The 23,848-nt window shown below is 57.0% G+C and overlaps 1 protein-coding gene across 2 annotated transcripts in view; it reads right to left on the reverse strand.

Annotated features, from left to right (window-relative positions):
* Positions 1-23,848, reverse strand: part of PDE2A (phosphodiesterase 2A) — a 91,101-nt gene that overhangs the window by 12,267 nt on the left and 54,986 nt on the right. For both annotated transcript variants that reach the window (XM_036119459.2, XM_036119460.2), the window contains 10 exons: positions 19,622-19,711; positions 15,311-15,399; positions 8,413-8,522; positions 7,522-7,577; positions 2,287-2,346; positions 1,516-1,669; positions 1,264-1,316; positions 995-1,069; positions 846-887; positions 222-290 (listed from right to left, as the gene is read on the reverse strand). In XM_036119459.2, the coding sequence (XP_035975352.1) occupies positions 222-290; positions 846-887; positions 995-1,069; positions 1,264-1,316; positions 1,516-1,669; positions 2,287-2,346; positions 7,522-7,577; positions 8,413-8,522; positions 15,311-15,399; positions 19,622-19,711 (798 nt within the window). The remainder of the gene's footprint in view (positions 1-221; positions 291-845; positions 888-994; positions 1,070-1,263; positions 1,317-1,515; positions 1,670-2,286; positions 2,347-7,521; positions 7,578-8,412; positions 8,523-15,310; positions 15,400-19,621; positions 19,712-23,848) is intronic.

Raw genomic sequence — 23,848 nt, forward strand, 5'->3', positions numbered from 1 at the left:
GAGGTGTGTCAGGTGGGGCGGAGGGAGGGAGCGGGCTTCTGTCGCCCAGCCCTCCACCACACTCTGCAACAGGTGCTCTAAGGGGCTCCTGTGGGATGGGAAACACTACACACGGCGGGGTGGCTTGGGAGAAAGTCCCTGGGGCTTGTCTCCCCCATTCCCAGGCTGCCTTCTCCCAGAAACTCTATCCCTGTGCCTTGTCCAGCCAGGCCATGGCTTACAGAGGTGAGATCTTTCAGCTGGATAGACTTCTTATCTTCCACCACGTGGCCCAGGCGTCCTGTCGTCAACTGGGGAGCGAGGAGAGGCTGAGTCAGGGCTTAGCTTTCTCCAAGGTCCGGGGACCTCAGACTCAACCTCCCTCCCGAGTCTGGAAGTTTCAGCAACTTCTTTAGCAAGTCCAAACGGTGGATAAAGTCAACACTGGAGCGGGGGCTGGGCAGGGGTGGAAGGTGGGGTGGAGGGAAGGTCTGCTCTTGACCAGAATCTCCTTTGGATGACATTAGGGTCTTCGCTAATTAGAAGAGAGAAAAGCAAACTCCAAAGATTCTCATTGATCTCAACAGATTCTAAGAGAGCCAGATCCAGAAATATTGCAACAGAAGTGAACTGGTCCCAAGTAAGCCTTTCTATAGATTGTAAGAAATCTCTCCTAATGGATCCTGTTCATGAGAGGCTGTGATCTCTCACAACATTTCTAAATAGATTCCAAGATCCAGATAATTCCATCAGATTCCAAGAGATTCTAGCAGAGACCCCAGTCTCTCTGGGCAGATCCCTGGAGCACCTAGCTGGCCCTAACTGCTCCCACAGACTCCAACACCAAGGATGGATGGAGGACTCACCGGAAAGCTGGTTTCCTCCTCCAGCACTTTATCTCCAATGACCTGACGGGCAGAGCAGCGGGACCGGTTAAAGGATGGGCAAGGCCGGTCCCCTCGGAGACCTGGGGCCCCCGCCCCCGCTCCGCCCCGCAGTGCACCTGGGCCCTCACCTTACAGGAAAGCTGGAGATTGTCCTCGGACACCAGCAGGAGGCAGCAGCGAGATGCCTGGGTCTCCTGCTGCAGCTGAGAGGCGGGGACAAAGAGATGGGTTGACCGCGGGTCTGGGGCCACCCCCACTCCCCACCCTCTCACCTCTCCGAGGCTCCTCATGTATAAGGAGGGGAGGGGGGCGGGGCGCCGGAATCTGAATGAAAAGGGGGGCTCACGGGGCCCTAGGGCCCTGGAGGAACACCTCGGGGAGAGGCACGGGCACTCACGTATTGGAGGACCTTGAGCTGCAGGGAAGAGGCGTCCAGGTCGTAGAGTTCCCCTGCAGTGGCGAGGCGCGGGTCAGACAGAAGGCTCATAGACTTCCCCAAGGGTGCTCCACCTGCCGGCCCGGCCCATAGACCTCCCTTCCATTTGCCATCCGGCTCCCCCAATCCTGGGTGCGCCCCACCCCTTAGGCCCGTCCCTTCCAGGTTAGATCCTGTCCCGGCCCCGGGGCCCCGGCCGGGCGGGGTCCTCACCGCACAGCTGCAGGATCTTCCGGTCCTGGTCGGTGTACGCGACGCCGCCCTTCTGGTCTCCCGCCGCCCCCGCGGGGGGGTTCTGGACCGCTTCGGAGGCCGCGCCGGGCCCCCGCTGCTGCAGGGCCTGCACCCTCCGCAGGGCCACCAGGGTCTGGGGCAAGCCGAGCGGTCAGCGAGTCACTCGTCCCACCTGTACGGCGCTCGCCGCCTCGGGACCCTCGCCTTTCTCAAACCATTCCCTCGTCCTGCGGTGCCCCTCGCCCCACCCCCGTCCCAAACAATTCAGCCCTTAGCGCTCCACCCGCCTGTGGGCTCCCACTGCCCTAGGAGCGTCCTTCGGTCCTTGAACAACTAAGGACACGGTTTGTCTCCCCCGCTAGCCCCCAGGCTCTTACTAGACGGGGCAGGGTCAGATTTCTTTGTGTCTCTAGTACTCAGGGGAGTTGTAAGTCCTTGTTAAAGTCACAAAATCATAAGATCTCAGGAAAGAGCCTCAATATCATTAAGTACATAGTCCTTCCTAAGTATTGACAAGGTATTTGACTTGCCTGATCTCACTGTACCATACACAGGTCAGTGCTATCCTTATCCTCCTTTTCAGATGGGAAACTGAGGCTCAGAGAGGTTAAGTGACTTGCTCAAGGTCACATAGCCCAAAGATGGTGGACTGGAACCCAGGTCTGTCCAGCTCCCTGGCCTGATCATCTTCCCACCTGTTGTGAAGAGGGTCTTCAGCCCGCATCTTACCATGGCCCTACCCCCACTCACATGCTTCTCCACCGCCTGCAGGCTCCACTCTTCACTGTCACTCAGCTGGCCACAGTGCACCTGAAGGAGTATGAGAGGGGGACCAGCTGTGACGTCCCCTAGCCTCCTGTCCCATGCCCAGCACACACCTGTCCCCACTGACACATACACACTCCAGTCTGCGGGCCTCAATGATAAGCCTGTCCTGACCAAGGAGACGGCTCCAGGGAAAATCCCTTCCTCCAGGAAGCCTTCTAGGGCTAATCCAAAGAAATAGAAGTTTTCTGATCTCTGCCTTTTCAGACACTGTCCCATCAACAGCACAATCAAGGTGTCTAGTGAGGGAAAGGGGGTGACCTTGGACCCTTTTCCATCTCCCAGCCCGTGGAGCCCTTAGGCCCTGATTATGGAATCAGTGGTATTAGCCTCAGCCTCCAGCTCCATCATTTCAGACTTGGGGTTTGAGCTGCCCCTGAGTCTGCAGTAAGGGAAAAGGTTCAACATTTATGATGCATCTGCTGTGCCTAAAGAACTTGGGAGAAAGGATGGGTGAATGAATGAATGGAGTGATAAAGTGCTTGCCTTACGTGTATGTGATTCTCACCAGCCCAGAAGGCAAGCTTCCACCCTGAGCATGGTTCAAGGCCCGGAAAGGTTGCATTGCCTTGCTCGTGGTCACACAGCAGAAAGTGGCAGAGTCCGGGACAGCACCAACCACTCCCAACCCTTGTCTGCCCCATACCTTCTCCTCTCCGGACCTACTTTCAGCCCTCCCACCCCCCAACCTCCATCATCCTGTCCCTCTCCAATGTCCCTGTGTCAATCACAAGGAATACCCTTAGCCCATCTTCTATACTTTGTGAAGGCTCTTCCCCCACCCCTGCTTGGGCGCTTGGTAAGAAAAATGAGAGAGAGAGGGTGGGGGGTGGCAGTCTGGGATCCCACTGCAGGCCCTGTCAGCCAGGCTCCCGACCTGCGTCACCAGCTTCCTGTGCCTACTCAGAGCTGCTCACCACCTGCAGGGCTCCCCACAGTGCCTGCACTGGGGTCCCTCCTTCATCCTTCCTTCCCCACGCAGCAGCCCCCGCCCGCCTCTGCTCTAGGTCCCCTGCCTAGGGCAGATGGAGAGGAGGAGCCCAGCAGGTTCTCGGAAAGCTCACAGTCTGGCTGGGGTGGGATGGAGTGGGGGATGCAATTGGTGGGGTGCAGAACCTCATACCTGAGGAAGTAGGAGAGGACAGACTGTGTGGGTGGGAACCTAAGGACTGTGGGGGCTCCGAGGGGGAGGGCATTGGGGAGGCTTCAAGAACTGGCACTGAAGTATGGGGAGGACACGAGGAGCCTGAAGAGAGGGGACGCTGCAGGCAGGGTTGTCCTGGCAGGGCTGGCTAGGAGGTGGCATGGGGATCGGAGGACCAGGGCAGGGGTAGGATCCACGGTGCCACAGGGGGAAGGACCTTGAGTGCAAGGCGAATGAATTGGACTTTAGCTTCATTGTACTGGGGATCCATGGCAGACTTTAGCATCTATGGACCAAAGATGGTGTTGAAGGTTAAGCTCTGGACGAAGTGCCCCCATCTAGGACTCCCACAGGACAGGGAGTTGAAAGAGGCTGGGGGCATGGTTCATTTGTGTATGGCTTACATAAACATGTTGGTATTTTACTGTTAGTAGATGGGGGAGGTTATCCTTCTCAGGAGAAGGGAAGATCGGGACCCCTCTAGGGCTGTGGGGACAACCAGTTCCTGGGTTGGCAATACCGCCTGGTGCCAACAGAGAGCTGGGAGACTGATTGAGAGCTTCAGAAGGCTGGAGACAGGCAAGTCCTCCCGTACCCACTGGGCCCCATCCCACCCCAGCGCGAGCTCCTGGGCTGCCTCAGCCCATCCCCAGCCAGCTTGTGCACAAGCCCACATACACTCTCCTGAAAACCCTCAGCACCCGCCCATACACTCACTTTCCCATGGAGTTACTCAGGCGTGTGAGCACACAGAGTATAGTTCTAGACTCAAAGACATCCACACACCCACACTCACAGCATATACACCATCCATGTGTGCACATTCATACCTGTACACAGGATACTTGGATTCACATATCCAAGAGCCATGCACACACTCCTGCCCCCCATATGCAAACATACAATCACCAGCACTCACACATGGCTTTTTGCTCACCACAGGAACACACACCTACTCTTGCTAATCAGGGAGTGTGTCTGGGGCCCAGTGGGAACACTCAGTAGTTCAGTAGTGGGCACTGGGGCTGCAGAGAGGGTTGAAAGCCCAGCACAGCCCTCACACCCCTCACCCTCACCAAGTTCAACATGGCTAATTGCATGAACACCTCATCCTCATGTAAGGAGCTGGTGTGGCTGGCAGAACCAGAGGGAGGAATGGGCACAAATCATGCATCAAATGCCAGAGACTAGGGGCCGCCCACTCCTGGGACTTACCATCCCAGAACTGAAGAATAGAGCTAAAGACTCTTTGCACACGAAGAATCTGCAATCAAGGCACCTTGAGCAGCAAGCTGCAGACGCCCAGCCCGCAGCCACGCAGCCCTGCACCTGGCCCGCATAGTCCTCAGAGAGCAGTCCACTGACCATGCGTCCATCAGGCCCCAATAGTCCTTGCAGGGCTCCCTGTTTCCTTGCCAGCATTTTCTATCATCTGCAATTCTATCCTCATTTGGCTCACTTGTTTGATGTCTGTCTCCCGACCCCTCCAGACTGCATGATCTGTGAAGGCAGGGGTCAGTCCCTGCTCCGTTTGCAGCACCTAGCACACCATGCCTTGTGATGCCCAAGAAACAGGTCTTCGATTGATGGATGGGTGGGAGGATGGATGGACAGATGGAAGGATGGATAAATGGATACCGAGAACAGAGACTCAGAGAAAGGAATGGGGCTTGTTGAGATTAGAGCTGGTGAGTCAGCCCTCCCCAAATATCTGCCCTGTGGCACCCCCTTTACCCTTTGTACCCTCTGCCTTTAGGATCTGGTTGCAGCTAGGAGGTCAGGCGCTGCCTGCACTGCCTCTGGAAGCATGTGAGATCCAGCGGGACACAGGATCTATCAGATGTGTATGCATGCGGAGAGGGGTGTCCTGGGGAAGTGCATTTCTACCTGAGGCACAGGCTTGGAGGAGAGGCAGGCTGTGAATAAGTACATTTCAAGAGCTCTTAAAAAAAGAAGAAGAAGAAGAACTGCCCCAGGTCTTTGAGGAGGTGGGCAGCTAGTTGTCGAGACCCTCTCCTGGCAGCCAGAGCCCCAGGTGGCATCCTGCTCAGCAGTGTGCACCCCACACCTCAGCCTCACCGGGATCACTCTTCTTCCAACCACCCTTCTCCCCACCCTGCCTTGGCTCATGCTGTTTACTCTGCCTAGAATATCCTTTTCCTTCGCTGCCTGTCGACCTCCTACCTATGCCCCAAAGCCCCACTCAAATGCTGCCTCCACGATGAGGCACCCCTCGGGGCTCCAGCCTCTGCCGCCAGAGCACCTGCTAGCAGCATTTATTTCATTTGGCCACTGGTAGTCTGAGGTTGTGCCTGCTTTCCCCCAGATGGAGCTTCTAGAAGGCACAAATGGGTCTCACTCCTCTCTCTGCCCCAGCACCCAGATGGATGGGTGCCCAGAGCAGGGTTTTGCCAGAGTGCGCTAAATTTAAGTAACGTCAGCCCCCTCCCCCTCGGCAGCACACAACACACATATACACACAGGCCTTTGTCACTGCAGGTGAAGGCGGAAGCCTGGACCCCTGGCCCAACCTGAGCCAAGGTGAGCGGTCATGGCAGACATCCTCGTGTCCGCAAGATGAACAAACTCCAAAAGTCCTACTCTTGCCAGAGTTGCTTCTCTTCTGACCTGGCCCTCACTGCCCCGCCACAGGAAATCCTTCTCAGGAACCTGGCACCCCCAGACTCTCCTCCCTCAACGGAGGTGGGCAACAGAGTTACCACCTCCCACTGCCCACCTCTGCACATTGCCCCTAGCCCTGCTCCTCTTCCAAGCCACCAGCTCTGGCACAGATTGGGACCAAAAGAGGGAGGGAAGCGGCGCTGAGAACTCTGTGCCAACAGCAGATCCGTCCCCTGCGGGAACAGAAGCTGGGGGTGGGGGAGCAGCTTGCAGGAGAAACCAGGGGGCCGCCGGCTCCCTCAGTCAGGCAGATGGGGCGCCGGGGAGACCAAGCCAAGCACTCCTTCCTTCCTCTCCTCTCCCTTCCTCTCCCCGCGGCCGCCCCCCCCATTCCCACGGCCCTCCCTCGCCAGCAGCTCCGGAAAGGTCAGGCGCCTCCGAAACCTTTAATTCCGTTTTAATGAGCTCAGGAGGAGTCCCACGGGCGCACGAGGACCCCCTCTTCATCTGTCCGCGTCCCCGGGTCTGGGCCTTATTGAGGCTGTGGCTGCCTCGGTGAAGCCGACCCCCAATAATGGCCATTTGGGGGCGCCAACCCTCGGTTCCTAGGACAGGACAATGATTCTGAATGCCCGCCTCTGTATGGGAGAAGGGCCTGAAAGAGCGGCTGAACCAGCCCCACTAGGCTCCGCCAAGCCCTGCCCGTGGTGCAGAAAGCCGGTGAGCTCCGCCAGGGGGCAGCAGAGGGCAGGGGGAGCCCCGGCCTGGGTTCCCAGCCTGACTGCCCACCGCCCCCCACCCCCCGCCCCGCCCCAGGCAGCGCATCCCCGCCTTGCCGCTGAAGGCCCTTCCCCTCCATCACCCCCTCCAGGCAGCCCGCCCATCGGCGCCAGCCTCAGCCGTGGGGCTGGATGCTTTCCCAGGCAGCCCCTCCCGGTGGGCCTCCTCTCATGCTCCTGAGCTCCAGCCACAGGAATCTGACTGGCCTTCCCACACTGTCTCTATTTGTCAGCGCCATGGCCATCCATCCTTCCTCAGGGTCTCTCGGGCCTTCTGTGGACACAGCCCCTCGGCCCCTAACCCAGCGGGGAGGATGCCAAAGAGGAAGCAAGGTCAGGGTTGCACCTATAGCTCCGATGGGGCTGAGAAGTGCAAGTGGAGCTTCTACACGTCTCTGAATGGTGCTGACTGGGCCGATGACTTCGTCCTGCCCATCCAAGGTAGGGCGGAGGGCTGCGGTGTGGGAGAAGCCCAGACTCCTTCCAGACCCCCATTTCCCGCACTCCAGCCCAGCTTGCTGCTCTACACACACACACACACACACCCCAGACAGGCTCCATCCGCTGTTCCTCCCTTGTTCCTCTCCCCGCCATCCCACCCCACACTGTTCTTACCAAGATGACGGCTGCCACAGCCCCAGCCTCCTTGTCCACCAGCGGCATGACCAGCACTGAGGGGGAGAGGGCAATGAGGTGGTCCTGCGGGGCCAACGAGGCTCAGAGATACAGAGCCAAGCCCCAGGGAGGGAGACGAAGACACAGACAGAGAGGCTGGCACAGAGACACAGAGAGACCCAGAGACCCAGAGAGACAGGGGGTCCTGAGGCAGCAACAGAACAACCACAGCAATGTCCCCTGCATGGAAGGAAGCCCCCTCACTTCACAACTCTTCTGTGAGCCCCCCACCCAGCAACCCTGAGAGGGCAGGAAGCAGGTAAGGCTGAGCACCCCTATTTTACAGATTGGGAAACTGAGGTCCAGAAAGGGGAAGTGACTTGCCCAAGATCACACAGCAAGTCAGGTCTCCTGACTCCCAGTCTTGTGCATTTTCCACATCGAGACAGAGGACAGAGACCTAGAGAGACTGAGACATGAGGCAGAGAGACATGGCGGACAGGGGGCGTGGAGAGGAAGAGAAAGAAAAACAGAGACAGTGACAGAGAGAGCATGACAACACTGCAGGCCATCTAGCAACAGACACAAGCACACTGTGGCCACTGGCCCCGGAGCCCTAGTACGTGCCAGGCCCTTAACATGCGTCATCTCATTTGCTCCTCCTCAAAACACCCCCTCAAGGTAGGTTGTCTCATCCCCATTTTACAGATCAGGAAATTGAGGCTCAGAGAGGTTAGTAGCACCTTAGAGAGAGAATTAGTTGGAGGGATTGCTGGAGACACAGGGCAAGAGAAAGAAGGAGACAGAGATGAAGACAGGGATAGAAGACAGACGTGATCTAGGGAGCAGGGGCACAGTCCCCCCTGCCCCTGCCCAGGTCCCCACCCTTACCTTGGGTGTCAGGAGCCAGTGGAGCCACGAGCCTGGCCAAGGGCTTCCCCGGCAGGTCCGCGGGGCCCAGTCCGCTGCAGCCCAGCCGCTTCCGGGACAGCACAGCCTCTCTGAAAAGAGGATACCCTCCCACCTCTCAGTCCCTGGATCAAAAAGGAGCAGGCCCCGACCTGGGGACACCCAGCAGGCTGGACCCTGCACGTCTGCAGGGATCTAGACAATTTGACCTGCCATAGGGTGGGCATGAGATAAAAGAGATGGGAACCCTGGCCCGCCATGCAGAGGGGCAGGCAGCCACAGTCTGGCCTCTGGTGCCCCTTGCAGGAACCCTGGGGCCCAGCGCAGGTCCACCAGAGCGAGTAAAGCAAGGGCTCAGAGCTAGGCTGCCTACGTTAAATCCTGCTGTGGCTACTACTCAACCTTGGGCAAGTGATCTACCTCTCTGAGCCTCCCAGGGAGAAAGAGTGTGGAGGAGAGTAGAATCCTAACCATCTCCATCCTCAGAAAGCCATTCTATATACCTGAAACTAGTATAATACTGTGTGTCAACTATAAAAAGGAAAAGGAAACATTCTAGAGCAACTTGTGGTGTTAAGCACAGGAGGACTCCAGAGGTAGTTGTCGTAACTAAAGTTTATCCTACATTCCCTATGTGCCATGCACAGTCCAAGCAACGCATATAGTTTAACTCAGAATTCCCCACAATCCCATGAATTCAATATTATCATCATTTCCATTTTCAGGTGGAGGTTAAGAACCTATCCAAGGTCCCATGGCTAATAAGTGGTAGAGTCAGGATTTGAACCCAGGCAGTTGGCACCAGAGCCCACACTCTTTAACTAGTGTGCTTGAACCTTCCTAAAGACCTGAGGGGGTATGAGCTTCCAATGGGATTGGTATGAATGGGCATAGGTGTGATGGAGGGGCAGGGAGGGGAGGTGGTGTAGGAAGAATGAGTTTCTATCTGCCCTCACCACACATACTACCTACCTTTCCCCTGGCCTCTAGCTCTTCCTGCTTAATTAAGTGCCTGATTTTTCACCAACTGTCCCTCCCCGATGATTAATTGTCCTGGGTTCCTCATCCCTCATGCTGCCTCCACTTAATTGTGTTTGTAGGAACTGCCTGGCCTGATGAGAAGAGAAGCCTGGGGCCTGGGACGCCAGTGTGTGCATGTGGGGTCACTAAGGGGAGCCAAGCAAAGGCCAGATGAGGAAAAGAGAGGGGGTTGGCCTCCAAGTCTCCGGATCGGGAGATCACAGCCTCTAGAGAAATCAAAGACAAAGAGGCTGGGCATCTTGGTAAAGGTCAGGCAGCATTCTGAACTGGATCCATTCACTCTTGGCCTCTTGATTCAGAATCTACAAGAACCAGTGGTGTCTCCTACCTTCTAGCCCTCACACCCTGGGCCATGAGGCTCCACGCTGTCCAACTGTACCAAACACCCCAGGAGGGAATAGGAATCTAGGGGGGCAGGAGGGCAATGCAGCCACGTTTCCTGATGACCAAATTGCTAAAGACTGGGGCTTCCTGGAGGCAGGGGCCCGCCTTGGTGACCCTCAGCCAAACCGCCTCTTGTTGAACCCACCCAGCCACTTGGCCTCCTGTAGTCTGGTTATTGGGCAACCACAAGGTGGCGCTGGTCTCTATGCTGCTGGTCAGTAAGCTTGGCAGCTTCATCCCACTGACCCCTCACTCCCCCTTTTCCACCCTCCCACCCCCCTGGGCAGACCAGAAGCTGCCTTGGCCTCACACTTCATCCCACCCCATCTCGGGAGCCTGAGAGAGGAGTCTGCCTTCAGCCTTTCTTCTGCACAAAACTCCCTCTGTGCTCATGGCCCCATGACTCTCCAGCCCCACTCTCATGAGCTCTAGACCCCTGATACCCAAAGGCCTCCTGGAAGCCTGTCCTGGATGTCCCTGACATAGTCAAAGGCACCCAGTCCCAACCTGAACTTGTTCTCTCCACCACACAAAGAGGCACAACCACCCACCTGGTCCCTTGTAGCTTGTCCACAAACTGTCCTAGCTACCTCCCTCTTCCTAACCTCCCCCATCCAATGGGTGAATCACCTCCCATGCATCTCTCACAACTGTCTGGCATGGAATTAGTGTCGGAGAAGGCTTCCTGGAGGACACGATGCTGAGTTGGGTCCTAAAGAACATGCAGAGGTGGCGCCTGGGTGGCTCAGTTGGTTAAGCAACTGCCTTCGGCTCGGGTCATGATCCCGGGGTCCTGGGATCGAGTCCCGCATTGGGCTCCCCCTGCTCTGTGGGGAGCCTGCTTCTCCCTCTCCCTCTGTCTGCCACTCCCCCTGCTTGTGCTCTCTCTTTCTCTCTCTGTCAAATAAAAAAATAAAATCTTTAGGAAAAAAAAGAACATGCAGAGGTTATCAAGGCAGACCGGAAGGGATGTGCAAGCAGGGGGAACCGCATGTGTCGAGGCTCAGAGGAGAGAAAGAACGTGTGTCTGCTGGATGGCCTGACTGCAAGGAGGTTAGTGTGGCTGGACAGCAGGGAGCAAGGCTGAAGAGGGCCCTGAGGAGCTGGGCATGATCCTGATGGCAGTGGGAGCCTCAGGACGGACTTGAGTAGGGGAAGGTGAAGGTCACATTTGCTTTCAGCCTGATCGCTTTAGCTGCTGGGTAAAACTCTCACTGGAGAGGGAGAATCTAAGAGACTGGAAACGTCCTGGCAGTGAGGGCCTCTAGTCTCAGTTGTCCCTGGACCAATGAGGAGAGGCTGGGCTGGGGCAGATCAACTTGACTGAGCCCAGATCTCTCACAGAGCACTGGGGGGCCTCCAAGGGGCCTAAACCCTCAGGAGTCCCCACACCTTGGCACCTTGCTCTGCAACCTGCCCTCCCCGGCGCGGCCACAACCCACAGTCCCAGGCAGGTCTGTGCTAGGCCATGCCCACCCCAGCCCATGCCCAAGCAAGCCCTTTTCTTCTGCTGCACCCTTCCCAGGACTGTCGTCTTCCTGGAGGTTTTAAAGACACCCACAGACTGGAAGGCCAAGGGAAATGCCCATGCTGAGTCTCCCCAACCCAGATGGGGGTGGGGGCTTTACACTCACACCCCAGTGGTTCCTCCCTCAACTTAGGACCCTCTGCCCTGCCTCATCTCCCCTCCTGACTCCTCCGTCCTCCTACCCCAGCTGCCAGGCTGATGGTGGGGGGTGAGGGACTCCACGCCCAGGGACCAGCTGTCCAGGTTGCAGGCTAATGACCCAGCCCTGGTGCCTGGGTGGTCATGGCTGCCCCAGTGACGGTGAAGACAGATGGGCACAGAGTGGGGAGAGGAACGGGCGTGGACTTTATGACGGTTCCATCCCTTTAACAATTATTTGTTTAGTGGCAAGAGTAGAGAAAAAGGCTCTCTGTTGGGAGGGTCAATGGCCTGGAAAGAGCTGAGTGCCCAGGCCCCCTTCCACTTCTATGAGCCCCTTCTTTGGTGAACACCCCCACCCCCGCCCCCCACCCCCCAGAGTCTCAATCTCGCTCTGACTTTTCATCTCTCTTGGAGACAAATTATGATTCAGGCCAGGACCTGGACCCTCCTCTCCCCTTCCCTTTCCCCTTCCCTCTCCCAGAATGTGAGACTCCAGAGAACAGACTATTCCCTGTGTCCCTGATACAAATCAGAGGAGCACACAGATTCTGCAGTGCAAGAGGACCAGGTCAGCTCTGAGGAAGAAGTTTCTCACGGTTGGGCCCTGGGACCCCCAAACGGTAGCGGAGGGACAAGCAGCTGGGCTGCTGTGGGCGGTGGTGTCCCCGTGGCAGCTGAAAGGCCCCAGACTTCGCTGCAACCAGCAGCCGGTAATGAGAGGCTTCAAGATCCAGGAGACACAATAAGAGGAGGAAGGCGGCAGGGCTGGGGACTGAAATAGGCTGGGAGATTGAAGGGGCACCAGCATGAGGGAGACGAAGATTTCCCGGAAGGCCCTCCTGCAGGCAGCCTTCCAGGAGCCTCTCCCCTGCAGCCCCTGGAATTCGGAGCTTGACCAGCCCTCACACACTGCAGTGTTCCATCTTGCTGTCTCCCAGGAGCCCACAGAGGCCCAGAGCGATTCCTTGGCCTGGGGGTCATAGCCACACCCTCCTGGGTCCCAGGTCTCCCGACTCCCAGCCCACGGTTCTTCTGGTGGAAAGACCCATCCCTGAGGGAGGCCACCACGGCCCAGACACCTTTTCTGGAAACCGGATCCTCCTTAGCGCTGGGGCAACTATGGAGCAGGCCTCCTAGAGCGCCTCCGGCTGGGCCTCAGGAGATCAGGGAAATGTGGCTGGTTGAGGTGGAGCCGCACAGGGAAGGACTCCGCTCAGGAGAAGAGGGCATGAGCCAGCATGAGGGGGTAGGGAACCCAAAACACACCGTGGGGATGAGACTGGGCACCTGCGAGCCCACGGAGGGGAGGGGGCAGTGGCAGGAGGGGCCTCTCTATCCCCCCTGCGCTGTCTCCCCTGCCGCCCTCACACCACGCTAAGCCTGTCCTCTTCCTCCCGGGGCCTTATCTGTCTTTATGCCCCACCTCTATTCACACCTGTGCCGTTTCCCAGCCCTGCCAGCCCTCCAGGGTTTCCCGAGCGGTGCCCCCTCCACTGGGCACAGCCAGAGCCTCGGGCTCCACCTTAGCCTGAGGCAGCTCCCCCGTCTCCTGCTGGGGCCAGAATCACAGAGGTCACCGTTCGAAGGACCCTGTACCCAGCCTCACCCATTTTATACAAAAAGACTGAAGCCGGAAGGGAAGTATTTTTCTCAAGGGGTATGGCAGAGCACAGATTTCAGAAGAGAGGACGGACCTAAACCTTCACCCCTAATCCTTGCTGGCCTGAATGAGCTTTGATCTCTGTGTCCCCGGGACACGGGCTGCCTCACGCCTCTTGCCCCTTGCTAGCCTCTTCCTGGGATTTGAGCCCTGTATCCTAGCAGGTACTCACTCACCTCCCCATCTCCACTGAACTCTGGGCTAATTGCATTGGAACATTCTCTTTTAATTGCCTTTTTTTTTTCCTTATCTTTTCCAAAAGCTTTACTGAATCTGAAGGTGGGGGCGGTGGTTGGGGGATCCTGAGAGGTGCAGATCTGAGACCTCTCCAAGATGCCTGGACCGAAGACACCGCCTCCCACCCCTCCTCACAGCAGAAAGCCTCAGGGGAGCATTCTCGGGCCCAGAAGGGGCAGAGCACACCCAGCAGGATGCTCCCCTCCTGCCGTCTGAGCCCAAGGTCCTGCGTCCCTCTCCCAGGAAGGCCTTCCCCAGCCACTTGAAGGAAACTTCCTGGATGGAGCAAACTTATATGAAGCAAAGCTCTTAGCAGTAGGGCTGCTGGCTCCGAGGAGGAACGGGGATATAATAAGCATTCTTTTCCTTAAGATTCCGAAGACCTGCCAGGCCTATCCTGCCATCTTACAGATGGGACGGTGGCAACCAGAGAAGGGCACGGCTGGCTTGGTTCACACAGTCCTCGAGGGAAGGAGTTGTCAGGAGATGCTGAAGGGGAGAGTGTCACCCGCCACCCATCCCCTAGGGGAGCCAAATGGGAGAACAGGAGGTGAGAAGGCTCTGGGTTGTTGGAGAGGCACCAGCCGCTCCCAGGGGGAAGGGTTGGAAAGAGGCCAGCATCCTGGAATTCAGGGTCCCAAGTGCCGGGAGGGGCCTCAAGACCACCAGCATCCCCAGCACCAGGACCTCTAGCAGCCGCAAACAGCAATTCTTTCCACCAGCTCTGTGAAAGGGGAGTGTCTTGCCGGCCTCAGCCACTACCTGAAAAAGCCATATTCCTGGACGACTTGGCCTGTAGGAAAAGCTGTCCCCCGGGGACTGGAGTGCTGCCTTCTAGTAACACCCCCACTGGTGCCCACTCAGCCCTCAGCTCCCAACCCAGCTCCCTGGGCCCACGCTGGCCCTGCGGTGCTGAGAAGGCAGTGACCATGTCCTCTGCGGCCTGACCTCCTCTGGACCAGCACTCCTGCCTGTCAACACTTTCTCATCTGACGAGTTCCATTTCCCCTGACTGTCCCCTGAATGGCCAGGAGCCAGGAGACGGTGTTGCAGGCCTGGCTCTGTCTCACACCAGGTATGTGGCCTTGGACACGTCTTATGATGGAAGATAAGGAGGCGGAATTCAATAGGCTCAGAAGTATCAGGGGACCATAGAGCACCGAGCCCGCTGTGCCTCGTGTCAGGGATTCCAACATTCCATCCTGACAAAAACAAAACCAGATACTTAGCGTTTCTAATGGATGCAGTTTTAAGTGCTTTACTTGTGTTAAACTCATCTAATCCTCGAAACAAGCCTACGAGATAAGTAACTAATCATTATTGCCATTTACAAACGAGAACCCTGAGGCCCAGAGAGGCTGAGTGCCTTGCCCTAGGTTATACAGCTAGTAAAAGGGAAGTGGGATTTGAACCCAGGCACTGGGGCTCAGAACCCACAGCAGGACACCTGTCTCTGATCTCCCTGCTCTCAGACACCGGGTTCACACCATGTGCTCCCACAGGTCCAGCATTCTGTGATGCGGTGAGAAGCTCCCCGGCCGTTCTCAGAGCCTGCTGGGGGTCTAATGATAAGCTGTAGCTCCGACCTTCTGAGACTGGGCTCTGAGGAGGCTGCTGCAATTCAGAAGAGCTCTCTAGGTTTCTAGAAGAAAATCTACCAGTGGGCACTTGCCCTGTGCTGTGCACTGCCCCAACACAACACGAGAAAAGACATTGGTTCTCCCCTCTATGGGGAGTCAGTGACCCAGCCAAGTGGGTCCAGTGACCCAGCTGGCAGGGAAGCTGAGGTCAAGGGCAGTTGGGGAAAGTCAGACTGGATGACTTTGGAAGGTCTCCCAGGCCTGAGATCCTCGATTGCAGGAGAGGCAATAGGGTACAGAATGGCTCACCGGACTTTCCCCTCCTGGGGCAGCTCGTGGGGGGGGTCCTCACACACCAGCCGGGACTCCCCATCCAGCAGGTAGGTGTAGACAGTCTCCTAGGACAGAAGGTGCTCGTGAGATCCTGCGGAGAGCCCTCCCAGCTGCCTTGTCCCAGTGCAGACGCGGATCTGGGTGACAAGGTCACAGATCCTCTGTTAGTGGGCTCAAGCATCTGTTTTTACTCCCCAGGTGATTCTAACTTGCTGCCAGGGTGGGAAAACTCCTTTATGAACTTACATCTCAGCCTCTCCTCTTGGAGGGGTTCTGGGCAGCCAGGAGCCACCTGCTGGCTTTCCTTGTCTATCACCCCAAATCTAAGGTGCTGGGGAGAGAGTCTAAAGGGCTGAAAGTGCAGACAAATCCCACCCACCACCCACGCCAAGATATTTCCCCGCTGTGACTCCAGCCTCAGCAAACCGTAAGAGTGGTCCATTCAGGGCTGTATGGTAGGAGGGGCTCAGAATGCCCTGGAAGCTTCCCCCCTACCTCAGAGACACAAACAATTCTACAAGAAACCACACACTGTGACTGAAGCCAGAGGGACTCCCTGGAGGAAGTGATCTTGAAGCTGTAACTGCAGTGTAAATTAGACACATTTGGGGAATGGGTGAGGCATAGAAGAATGGCTTCTGGGCCTGGGCCGAGTCACAGATAAGCAGTGTAAAGAGCACAGAGCATTTATGGAGCTGACAGTGGAGGCAGGGGGCCCAGGAGGTGGCCTTGGGGTCAGCAGGGCCTAGAAACAGAGCTGGGGAGGAGGCTGCTGTGAGCCCTGAGAGAGGAGAGCAGGTGCGTATTTTGGAATGATTGCTCCCTAGAGTGAGATCAAAGCTCTCTTCAAAGCTTTGTCAAGTCTTCAGCTTTGTCAATGTGCCTTCCCCAAGGGCCCAGAGCAGTCTTGGCCTCGGTTCCAGGCCACGTCTTGGCAGAAGCGGTTGCCCTCACTGACCCATGGGTGAAAAGCCACATCCCCTCCACGCAGGACTGGCCGCCCGAGGGATCCATAACCAACTCCCAACAGCACAGCCTCAGCGGGCGCCCCACGGCCCCATGCTCTGGGAGGGAGGGAGACACAGAGACCAGTGCTGCCCAGCTGGGGGCCCCCACATGCCCAGCTAGGTATCCTGAGGGACACTGTTTTCTTGGGAGGGCGAGGGAGGACTCTCCTCTCTGCTGATGCTATCAGGGAGGGCTTCTGGAGGAGGTGACATTGGAGCTGGGTGTTGAAGGCCCACCCCCGGTATGCATGGAATCCAGTCGAAGCCGTTGCCCTTCGACCACTGTGAGTGTCCACAATCCTGCCAGCCACTCTTGCTGTCTTTGGCTGCCCCTGCCCTCCCAGCCCCAGGAGTTGTTTCAGTCCTACGGCCAGAGAATGGGAGCCAGTTCATTGGTGGTGTGGGCTGAGGATGATAGGGCCTGAGAGCAGTGAGAGGGGCAGGCACAGGCCAGGCCTGGAGGCCCCCTGTCCTTCAGGGGAAGGGTCTAGGCGGGGAGTTCAGGGATGGAGAAATCAGTGGGAGGGAGGCCTCTCCTCCTTCTGGTCCTCCGGCCCTTGCTGCAGCCTGGGAGGGGCCTGAGGGATCTGGCCCAAAGAGGTTAAGAGACCCCCCACCCCAGCACCCAGGCTCACACAGAGAGCCTGGCCCTGGCAGAGAGAGGCGGCTACACTGGGCTTGGGGAGGCGGGGAGGACAGATCCTCATCACTTCCGGATGTCCCTCTGCCTCCCACCCCCTCACTCTCAGCCCTCTGGGTTAAAATTAGCTGAGTTTATTGGAGAGAAGGAGGGAGCCATCGCAGACACATCAGCACCATCTGCATTCGGGCCCGCCTGCCACAATGGGTGCTGATGAGGAAGCCAGGTGCTGGCGGCTCTCCTCGCTGAGGGGGGTGTGGAGACCCCTCCCCCCTCCATCTCCCTCCTTTCTCTGGGGACAGAGCAGGTCTCCCATCTCCCCCCACTCCCTGGGGGCAGACTGGAACCCTGCCAGTCCTCCCTCCAACTCCCCGGGGGCAGAGCAGACGCCTCCCATCTCCCCGCCTTCCAACTCCCCGGGGACAGAGAAGACTCTCCCATCTCCCCTCCCTTCTCTGGGGGCAGAGCAGATCTCCCATCTCCCCCCACTTCCAGAGGGCAGGCCAGACCCCTCCCATCTTCCCCACCTCCATTCCCTGGGGGGCAGAGCAGACCCTCTCATCTCCCCTCCCTTCTCAGGGGGCAAACAGTCTCATTTCCTCACCCTTCCCTAGGGGCAGAGCAGACCCTTCCCATCAACCCTCCCCCCACTCCCTGTGGGCCCTCGAGACTCCCTCGAATTCCCTGGAGGCAGAGAAGACCTCCAATCTCCCCCCACTCCCTGTGGGCCCTCGAGACTCCCTCATTCCCTGGAGGCAGAGAAGACCTCCAATCTCCCCCCACTCCCTGTGGGCCCTCGAGACTCCCTCTAATTCCCTGGAGGCAGAGAAGACCTCCAATCTCCCCCCACTCCCTGTGGGCCCTCGAGACTCCCTCATTCCCTGGAGGCAGAGAAGACCTCCAATCTCCCCCCACTCCCTGTGGGCCCTCGAGACTCCCTCATTCCCTGGAGGCAGAGAAGACCTCCAATCTCCCCCCACTCCCTGTGGGCAGTCGAGACCTCTCATCTACCCACCCCTCACTGGGGGCAGATCACACTTCCCATGTGGATGGGGGGAGGAGGGACCCCTCCTGGAGAGGGGGTGTGCTGAGACCCTCCGTTCAACCAGCTCCCCAAAGTCAGGGCTCCCTCCCTTAGCTCATACAGGTCTCTTGGATGAGCTAAGGTAGACATGTCCCACCGTCCCAGGAACCTGATCGCCTGGACCACAGCTGTCTTCCAAGCCCCCAGCTCTGGGGACACAATTAATCCAGTTCAGGGCATCTGTACTGACACAACCACCAGGAAGCCTGCCTGGGAAGACCTAACTAGTCACCTCCTCCTTAGCCCTCCCAGGGCAACCCCAATGGCCACAGAAGGCCCCAGGACAGCCTTGTAGATGCTGACCTGCCAACCTCCCCACCCCCTCCTTTCCAGATGTTTCTCCATCCCAGGCCAGATGTTGCCTCAGTCCTGTCCTTCTCTGGGAGGATTTATTTTTGGGCGCCAACACACCACCCACTTCCTACCAATTTCACGCTCAATAAAGCTCACTCATCAGCCCTCCTCCTGGGCTCTGAACTTCTAGAAGGTTTGAGAAGGCAGAGCTGAGGAGAGAGAATGGAGATGCTTAGGTGCCAAGCCCCATTTGTCCCTGTCATGCTGTGTGACCTTGGGTGAGGCACCCCCCCTCTCTGGGCCTCTGGAGGTTCATTAATCAAGCAGATTCAGATATGGTAGACTTGCAGGGGTGGGGGTGGGGAGTGGGGGGGGTGAGGGGTGTCACATTTTGGCAGAGGCTGCCCTTGGCTGGTGTCTAGAGTAGGGAAGAGGAGATTCCAGGCTATGGGGACCCAGATGAGGCATCTCCTCCTCCAGGAAGTCTTCCGTGCTCCTTTGGCGGGTTCAGATCCCCCCACCAGGTTGACAGCTGCTTCAGGTCTCAGGGGCAGTTTGCTCGTCCTACTGCCTAAGGGGTGAGCAGTGGCCAATGGAGCCAGGTTGAGGAATGGCCTGGGGCAGCTTACCAGGGCCACAGGCCCCTCACCAAGGCACTCTGGGCCCAGACAACGAAGGGGACCAGGTGACCATGGGCCCAAGCAGCCACCCTCCACCTGCCCCCAATCTGCAATCATCCGTGGTGTTGGGATAGGTCAGAGAGAAGCCTGAAGTTTTCTAGAGGTCATCTTGTCCAGCCTCCTGTCTTCAGGCACTTTACCTTCACACAGACTCATTCAACAAAGCTATGCCTCTCACTGCAGCTCTTCTTGGACTTGGCATCAAGGAAGTTCTTCTGCATGTCTACCCTCAACCTCTTCTGCTACATATTCCAAAGCCCACTTGACTCCACTATGTTCTAGCTATTATCTTAGGGGAATCCTTTCCATTATTTGAGACATGATCTTTCCAGTTAAGCTCTAAGTCCCCTTCTGTCTCTGACATTCCAGAATTCCTATGTAAGTTCATTCTTTGGGACTTAGCTTCAGCCCTTCTCTTTCAGGACCCCCTCTCAGAACACTTATCCAAAACCGTCGCTTTCCTACGAGAGCCCTCTGGGCAGGGACCCTGCCTCTTCCTTCCTTCTCAACACTATGTGAGGTACAGCAAGGAGCTGGGCAAAGGTTTGGGGGGTGGGGGGAAACATGGGGCAAGGCACCTACCACTTTGGGGAGCACGGCCGAGAGGGCTTCCTTGACAGCCCGCTGGAAGCCCGCAATATGGATGACGGAGCCCAGACTCAGCAAAGCATCCTGGAAGAGAGGAAAGGGCAGTGAGGGCTTTTCCCAGGCAGGCCAGGACAGCCCCATCTGCCCAGGCAGCTAGGAGTACAAACTTAACTTAAACCAGAGCCCAAGGCTCTCAGACACTTGAATCCCAGCATCTTAAAATCTCAGAATCCAACAAGTCTTAAGGCCCTAATGTGTCCAAGTCCACTCATCTTAGTGATGGGGAAAGGGGACTCAGAGAAGGGTCAGGGGCTTAGCAAAGTGCTCACAGTAAGTCAAGAGGTCAAGTCTAGATTAGCCCCCAGGCCTCTTGTTCTTTAGCCAAGGACAACTCTGGCATAGTAGGGAAAGCACAACCTTCCATATTAAAACAAAGCAAAATAAACAAGCAAAAAACCCCCCAATTTGTACCCTGGGTTGGGAGTAGCGAGAGTCCAAGGGGTACATGAGCCCACAAGGTGGGAGAAACACAGCTGGGCCAGCCCCTAGCAAGACAGAGGACGAAGGAGAGTTCAGCCTTGCCTGCCTCACAGCCTTCGAGTCCCAGGAACAGGCCCTGTCCTTGCAGAGCCGGAACAGAGACAAAAAATGTCCGTGCTTCTCACTCTATTAACTTGGCTGAGCCACAGGGATCAAAAAGAAAGGTAATGGAACGGGGGACCCGGGGCCAAGGCAGGCTCATGACTCATACGGCCCACTCAGCCGTGCCCTCCCGCTAGCCCTGGAAGTTCTCTTCTGGGACGGCCGGGTTTGTGTCCAAAAAGCACAATGATGAACCATAGGACGAAGGACACATGGCTTGGCCCCCGTTCATGTAAAAATGTTATGAGGTTGAGAATCTTAGTGAACCACGAGTGCTGCATGAGCCCACAGTGTATGTGTGGCTGGTAATAATTAAAATGCTGAAACTGCAGGCCATATTAATAAAGATCTGTTAACCCGAACAGGGAAGATGACAGTTCCGCCCCTTCTGTAGGTGGATTAGATCATCCCCAGTGCATTGTATCCCAAGTAAGCACAAGATGAGACCCATTCACAGGTAACCCATGTAAGGAGGGAACTAGAAACCAAGTCTTGCATGTGGCTGAGCCCAGAGAACCTGGGGGTGCCCAGCCTACAGCAGAGCAGACCCATGGGTCTCCATCTTTGGCTCCAATCTCTCAGGCTCTCCTGAGCAGCAAGACAGGTCTCTGTGGCCCCAGGGACAGGCTGGAGACCAACAGGTTTGAAGGACGCTGGCCCTGGCCCAGTGGGATGAAGGACCTTTTTCTAGGCAGAGCCACACCACATAGGCAGAGGCCACCAGGAGAGAGGGAGGAGGTGAGCTGCCTGTCCCTAAGGGTGGGCAAGAATGGACTCAGGGCCCATTTTTCAGAGAGGCCACAGAGGAGTCCTGCGCTGGGATCCAGGAGAAGCCTGGAATCCAGGCTTCAGCTACAGCATTCGGCCATGCATCTTCTTGGCTCTGGTCTTCCCCCTCATCGCCGCTGCCTCCGAGTCCTGTGTTCCCAGGAGTGGGCAGCAGCAGCGGACTTTCTCCCCGAATGCTCACTTGCCATTGTTCTCCCCAAACCCCAGCCTCCCTCCGGCCCCTCCCGCTGCTCAAGGATGAAGACACATTTTAGTCACGGAGATAAGTCTCTGCCCTTGGACATCAGAAGCTGCTAATTCCAAACATTAGAATCCCCCCCCTTGGATTAATTGTCCTTTAACACTTAGGCACTCCTGGTCACAGTTCACACCCCCCAGCACGCGCTACACTGGGCCACAGAGCCACAGACCTTCACCTCTCCACAGAAGTGCCCAGCACACCTGCAGAACGCCCCCCCCACCCCCCCCACCCCCCGCCCAGGCGCACACAGAGGTTCATACAGGGGCAGCCATTTCCGTCTGGATTCACAGGGCCAGGGCTCAGAAGCCTGTCCTTCACTGGAATTGGTGGGTGCCTGTCAGACCTTTGTTCAGATGGGTCAGCTTTCTGTGACTTTTCAGACTAAGGGCAGGATGAAGGTGGGGACGGGGGGACAGCTGTGCAGACAGTATACACGTGGACTACTGCGGCCTTTTGAGGTCAATTCTGCAGACTAAAAGAGGGGAGAAAGAGCTCACATCCCAAATAATCCCCAAATTTAGTCTGCCCACTCAGGCTCCTCAGGCTGAGGCTCCCAGGTCAGGGCCTCAGAAGGTAGTGCTGGTTTAGGTCTGTTCCTGCCTGGCAGAGGGGGGTGGCTGGGGGGTAGGCAAGCTGAGCCCTGGGGTTCTCGGGCTCCGGTGAGTCTGATGTGTGTATGCTGTGGAAGTTGGAGAAGAGGGGCCAAGGTGATGGAGTGAGCTCTGCTGAGGGGCGAGGCTTGAGACAGCTAAGTCTCCTCATTTGACGGATGAGGAGACCGAGAGTCAAAGAGAAGCAATGTCCCATTTATGGTCAGCCAGCGAGTCAGGCAGAGCCGGTCCGCAGCCCAGGTCTCTGCATCCCCAGCCCCTGTCCGCCCCCAGCTCCCTCCCCAGGGGGCTTAGAGAGGACAGTCTGTCCTTTGCTCCAATTGGTGGGCTCCTCTACCTGCCCTTTACTTGGATTGGGGGCTGCCCTGACCTGTCCTTTACTGGAATTGGTGGGTGCCTGTCTGGCCTTTGTTCGGATTGGTCAGCTTTCTGTGACTTTTCAGACTAAGGGCAGGACGAAGGTGGGGACGGGGTTGGGGGGGACAGGAAAGGAAACTTGAGGAGAGTCGGAGCAGTGGCAGAAAGGGGCTTCACAGCCTTGGCCAGCGCGGGCTGGAAGCAGTCATGGCCAATGAAGCCCGAGGCTCCCTGCCTGGCATCCTTCTGCCTATCCCCCTCCTGGCCCGGCCCTGCCCCGCCTGCCCCAGGAGTGGGGGTGAGGGGGGGCAGGAACTGCAGCTGGGAAGACCACTCTCATACCTCGCTCTCACAGGGGCCTTCAAGCCCTGAATCTTCCCCAGATCTCAAAGCAACTTCATCTCTACTGCATCAGCTCAGGAAGGAAATAGCTCAGATCCCAAAGCCCATGATGTGGGCGCGCAGAGAGCAGAGTGGCTGCCTCCATGAAGGGAGAAGGGAATCGGTGGGAGCAGCTGAGAATGAGCATGCCTCTGTCCAACATACATGCACACACCGTCACACAAACGTGCACACACATAGAGAGAAACACAACCATATATACGATGCACACACACAAATAAATACTTAGGCATGAGTACACACACACACACACACACACACACACACATATACACAGCCCAGGCTCAGAGTGGGGTGAAGGAGGTCACATTTCCTGCCCTCTCAGTTTTTTTGAACAAACATCAGTATAAATATCAACATAACAACCAGGCAATTTCCCAGACCCCAGGGGAGAATATGTGGTATGTAGAAAAGAGTGGCAATTTCCAGGCCTGTCCCAGACTGATGACAGAAACTCTGTGACCTTAGCAGGCCCCTTTCCTCTTCTGGATCTCAGTTTCCTCGTTAGTAAAAATGGGTCCTTCCAGCTCTGCAACAGATAGTTCTATGGTTCTGTGGTTTAATTCAGTGAGGATGGCTGGCTGGCTGGCTGGCTGGAGACTTCCTGCTTTCGCTGGCTCCCTACCTGAAGCTCTGTGGTTGGAGAGAGGGCCGGTCAGCACCGTAGACAGTGCCTCTCCCCCCCCCCCCCGCCGCCCCCCCAGCACTAACTCCAGGTACCAAGAAAGAGGAGTCTGTTAGGAGTCAGAGCTCCTCTGAAGCCAGTCCTGTGGCTAGATCAGCATTTCTGCACTTGTTTGGGGAGGGGAAGGGTCTAGACTAAATTACTTCTAACTCCCTCTTAATGCTTAGGATTATATGAAGTCAGAGACCTTGGCCTTAGTTCTTCTGGTGCTACCGGTGCAGGGACTGATGCCCGTCTTGAGGGTCAGGGTCACTGTCACAAACTGCCCTCCTGTCTTGTCTTCATGAGTCTCAATGTCTTTTCCCACCTCTTTAAACCCTCCTATTGCTCTCCCCACTGCCTGAAACCTAGAGCTCACCCCTCCCTTTCTGGAAGGAAGCCTCACAGTGCCCCTGTTGGTGGCCTAGAAGAAGGTAGTAACATCAAACCCAATGGTCAAGTCCCTCCCAAGACTCAAGCTGTATTACTGGGACTGGCCATATGGACTGAGTCAT

This window comes from Halichoerus grypus, chromosome 11, assembly GCF_964656455.1.
Source record: "Halichoerus grypus chromosome 11, mHalGry1.hap1.1, whole genome shotgun sequence".
Lineage (NCBI taxonomy): Eukaryota > Metazoa > Chordata > Mammalia > Carnivora > Phocidae > Halichoerus > Halichoerus grypus.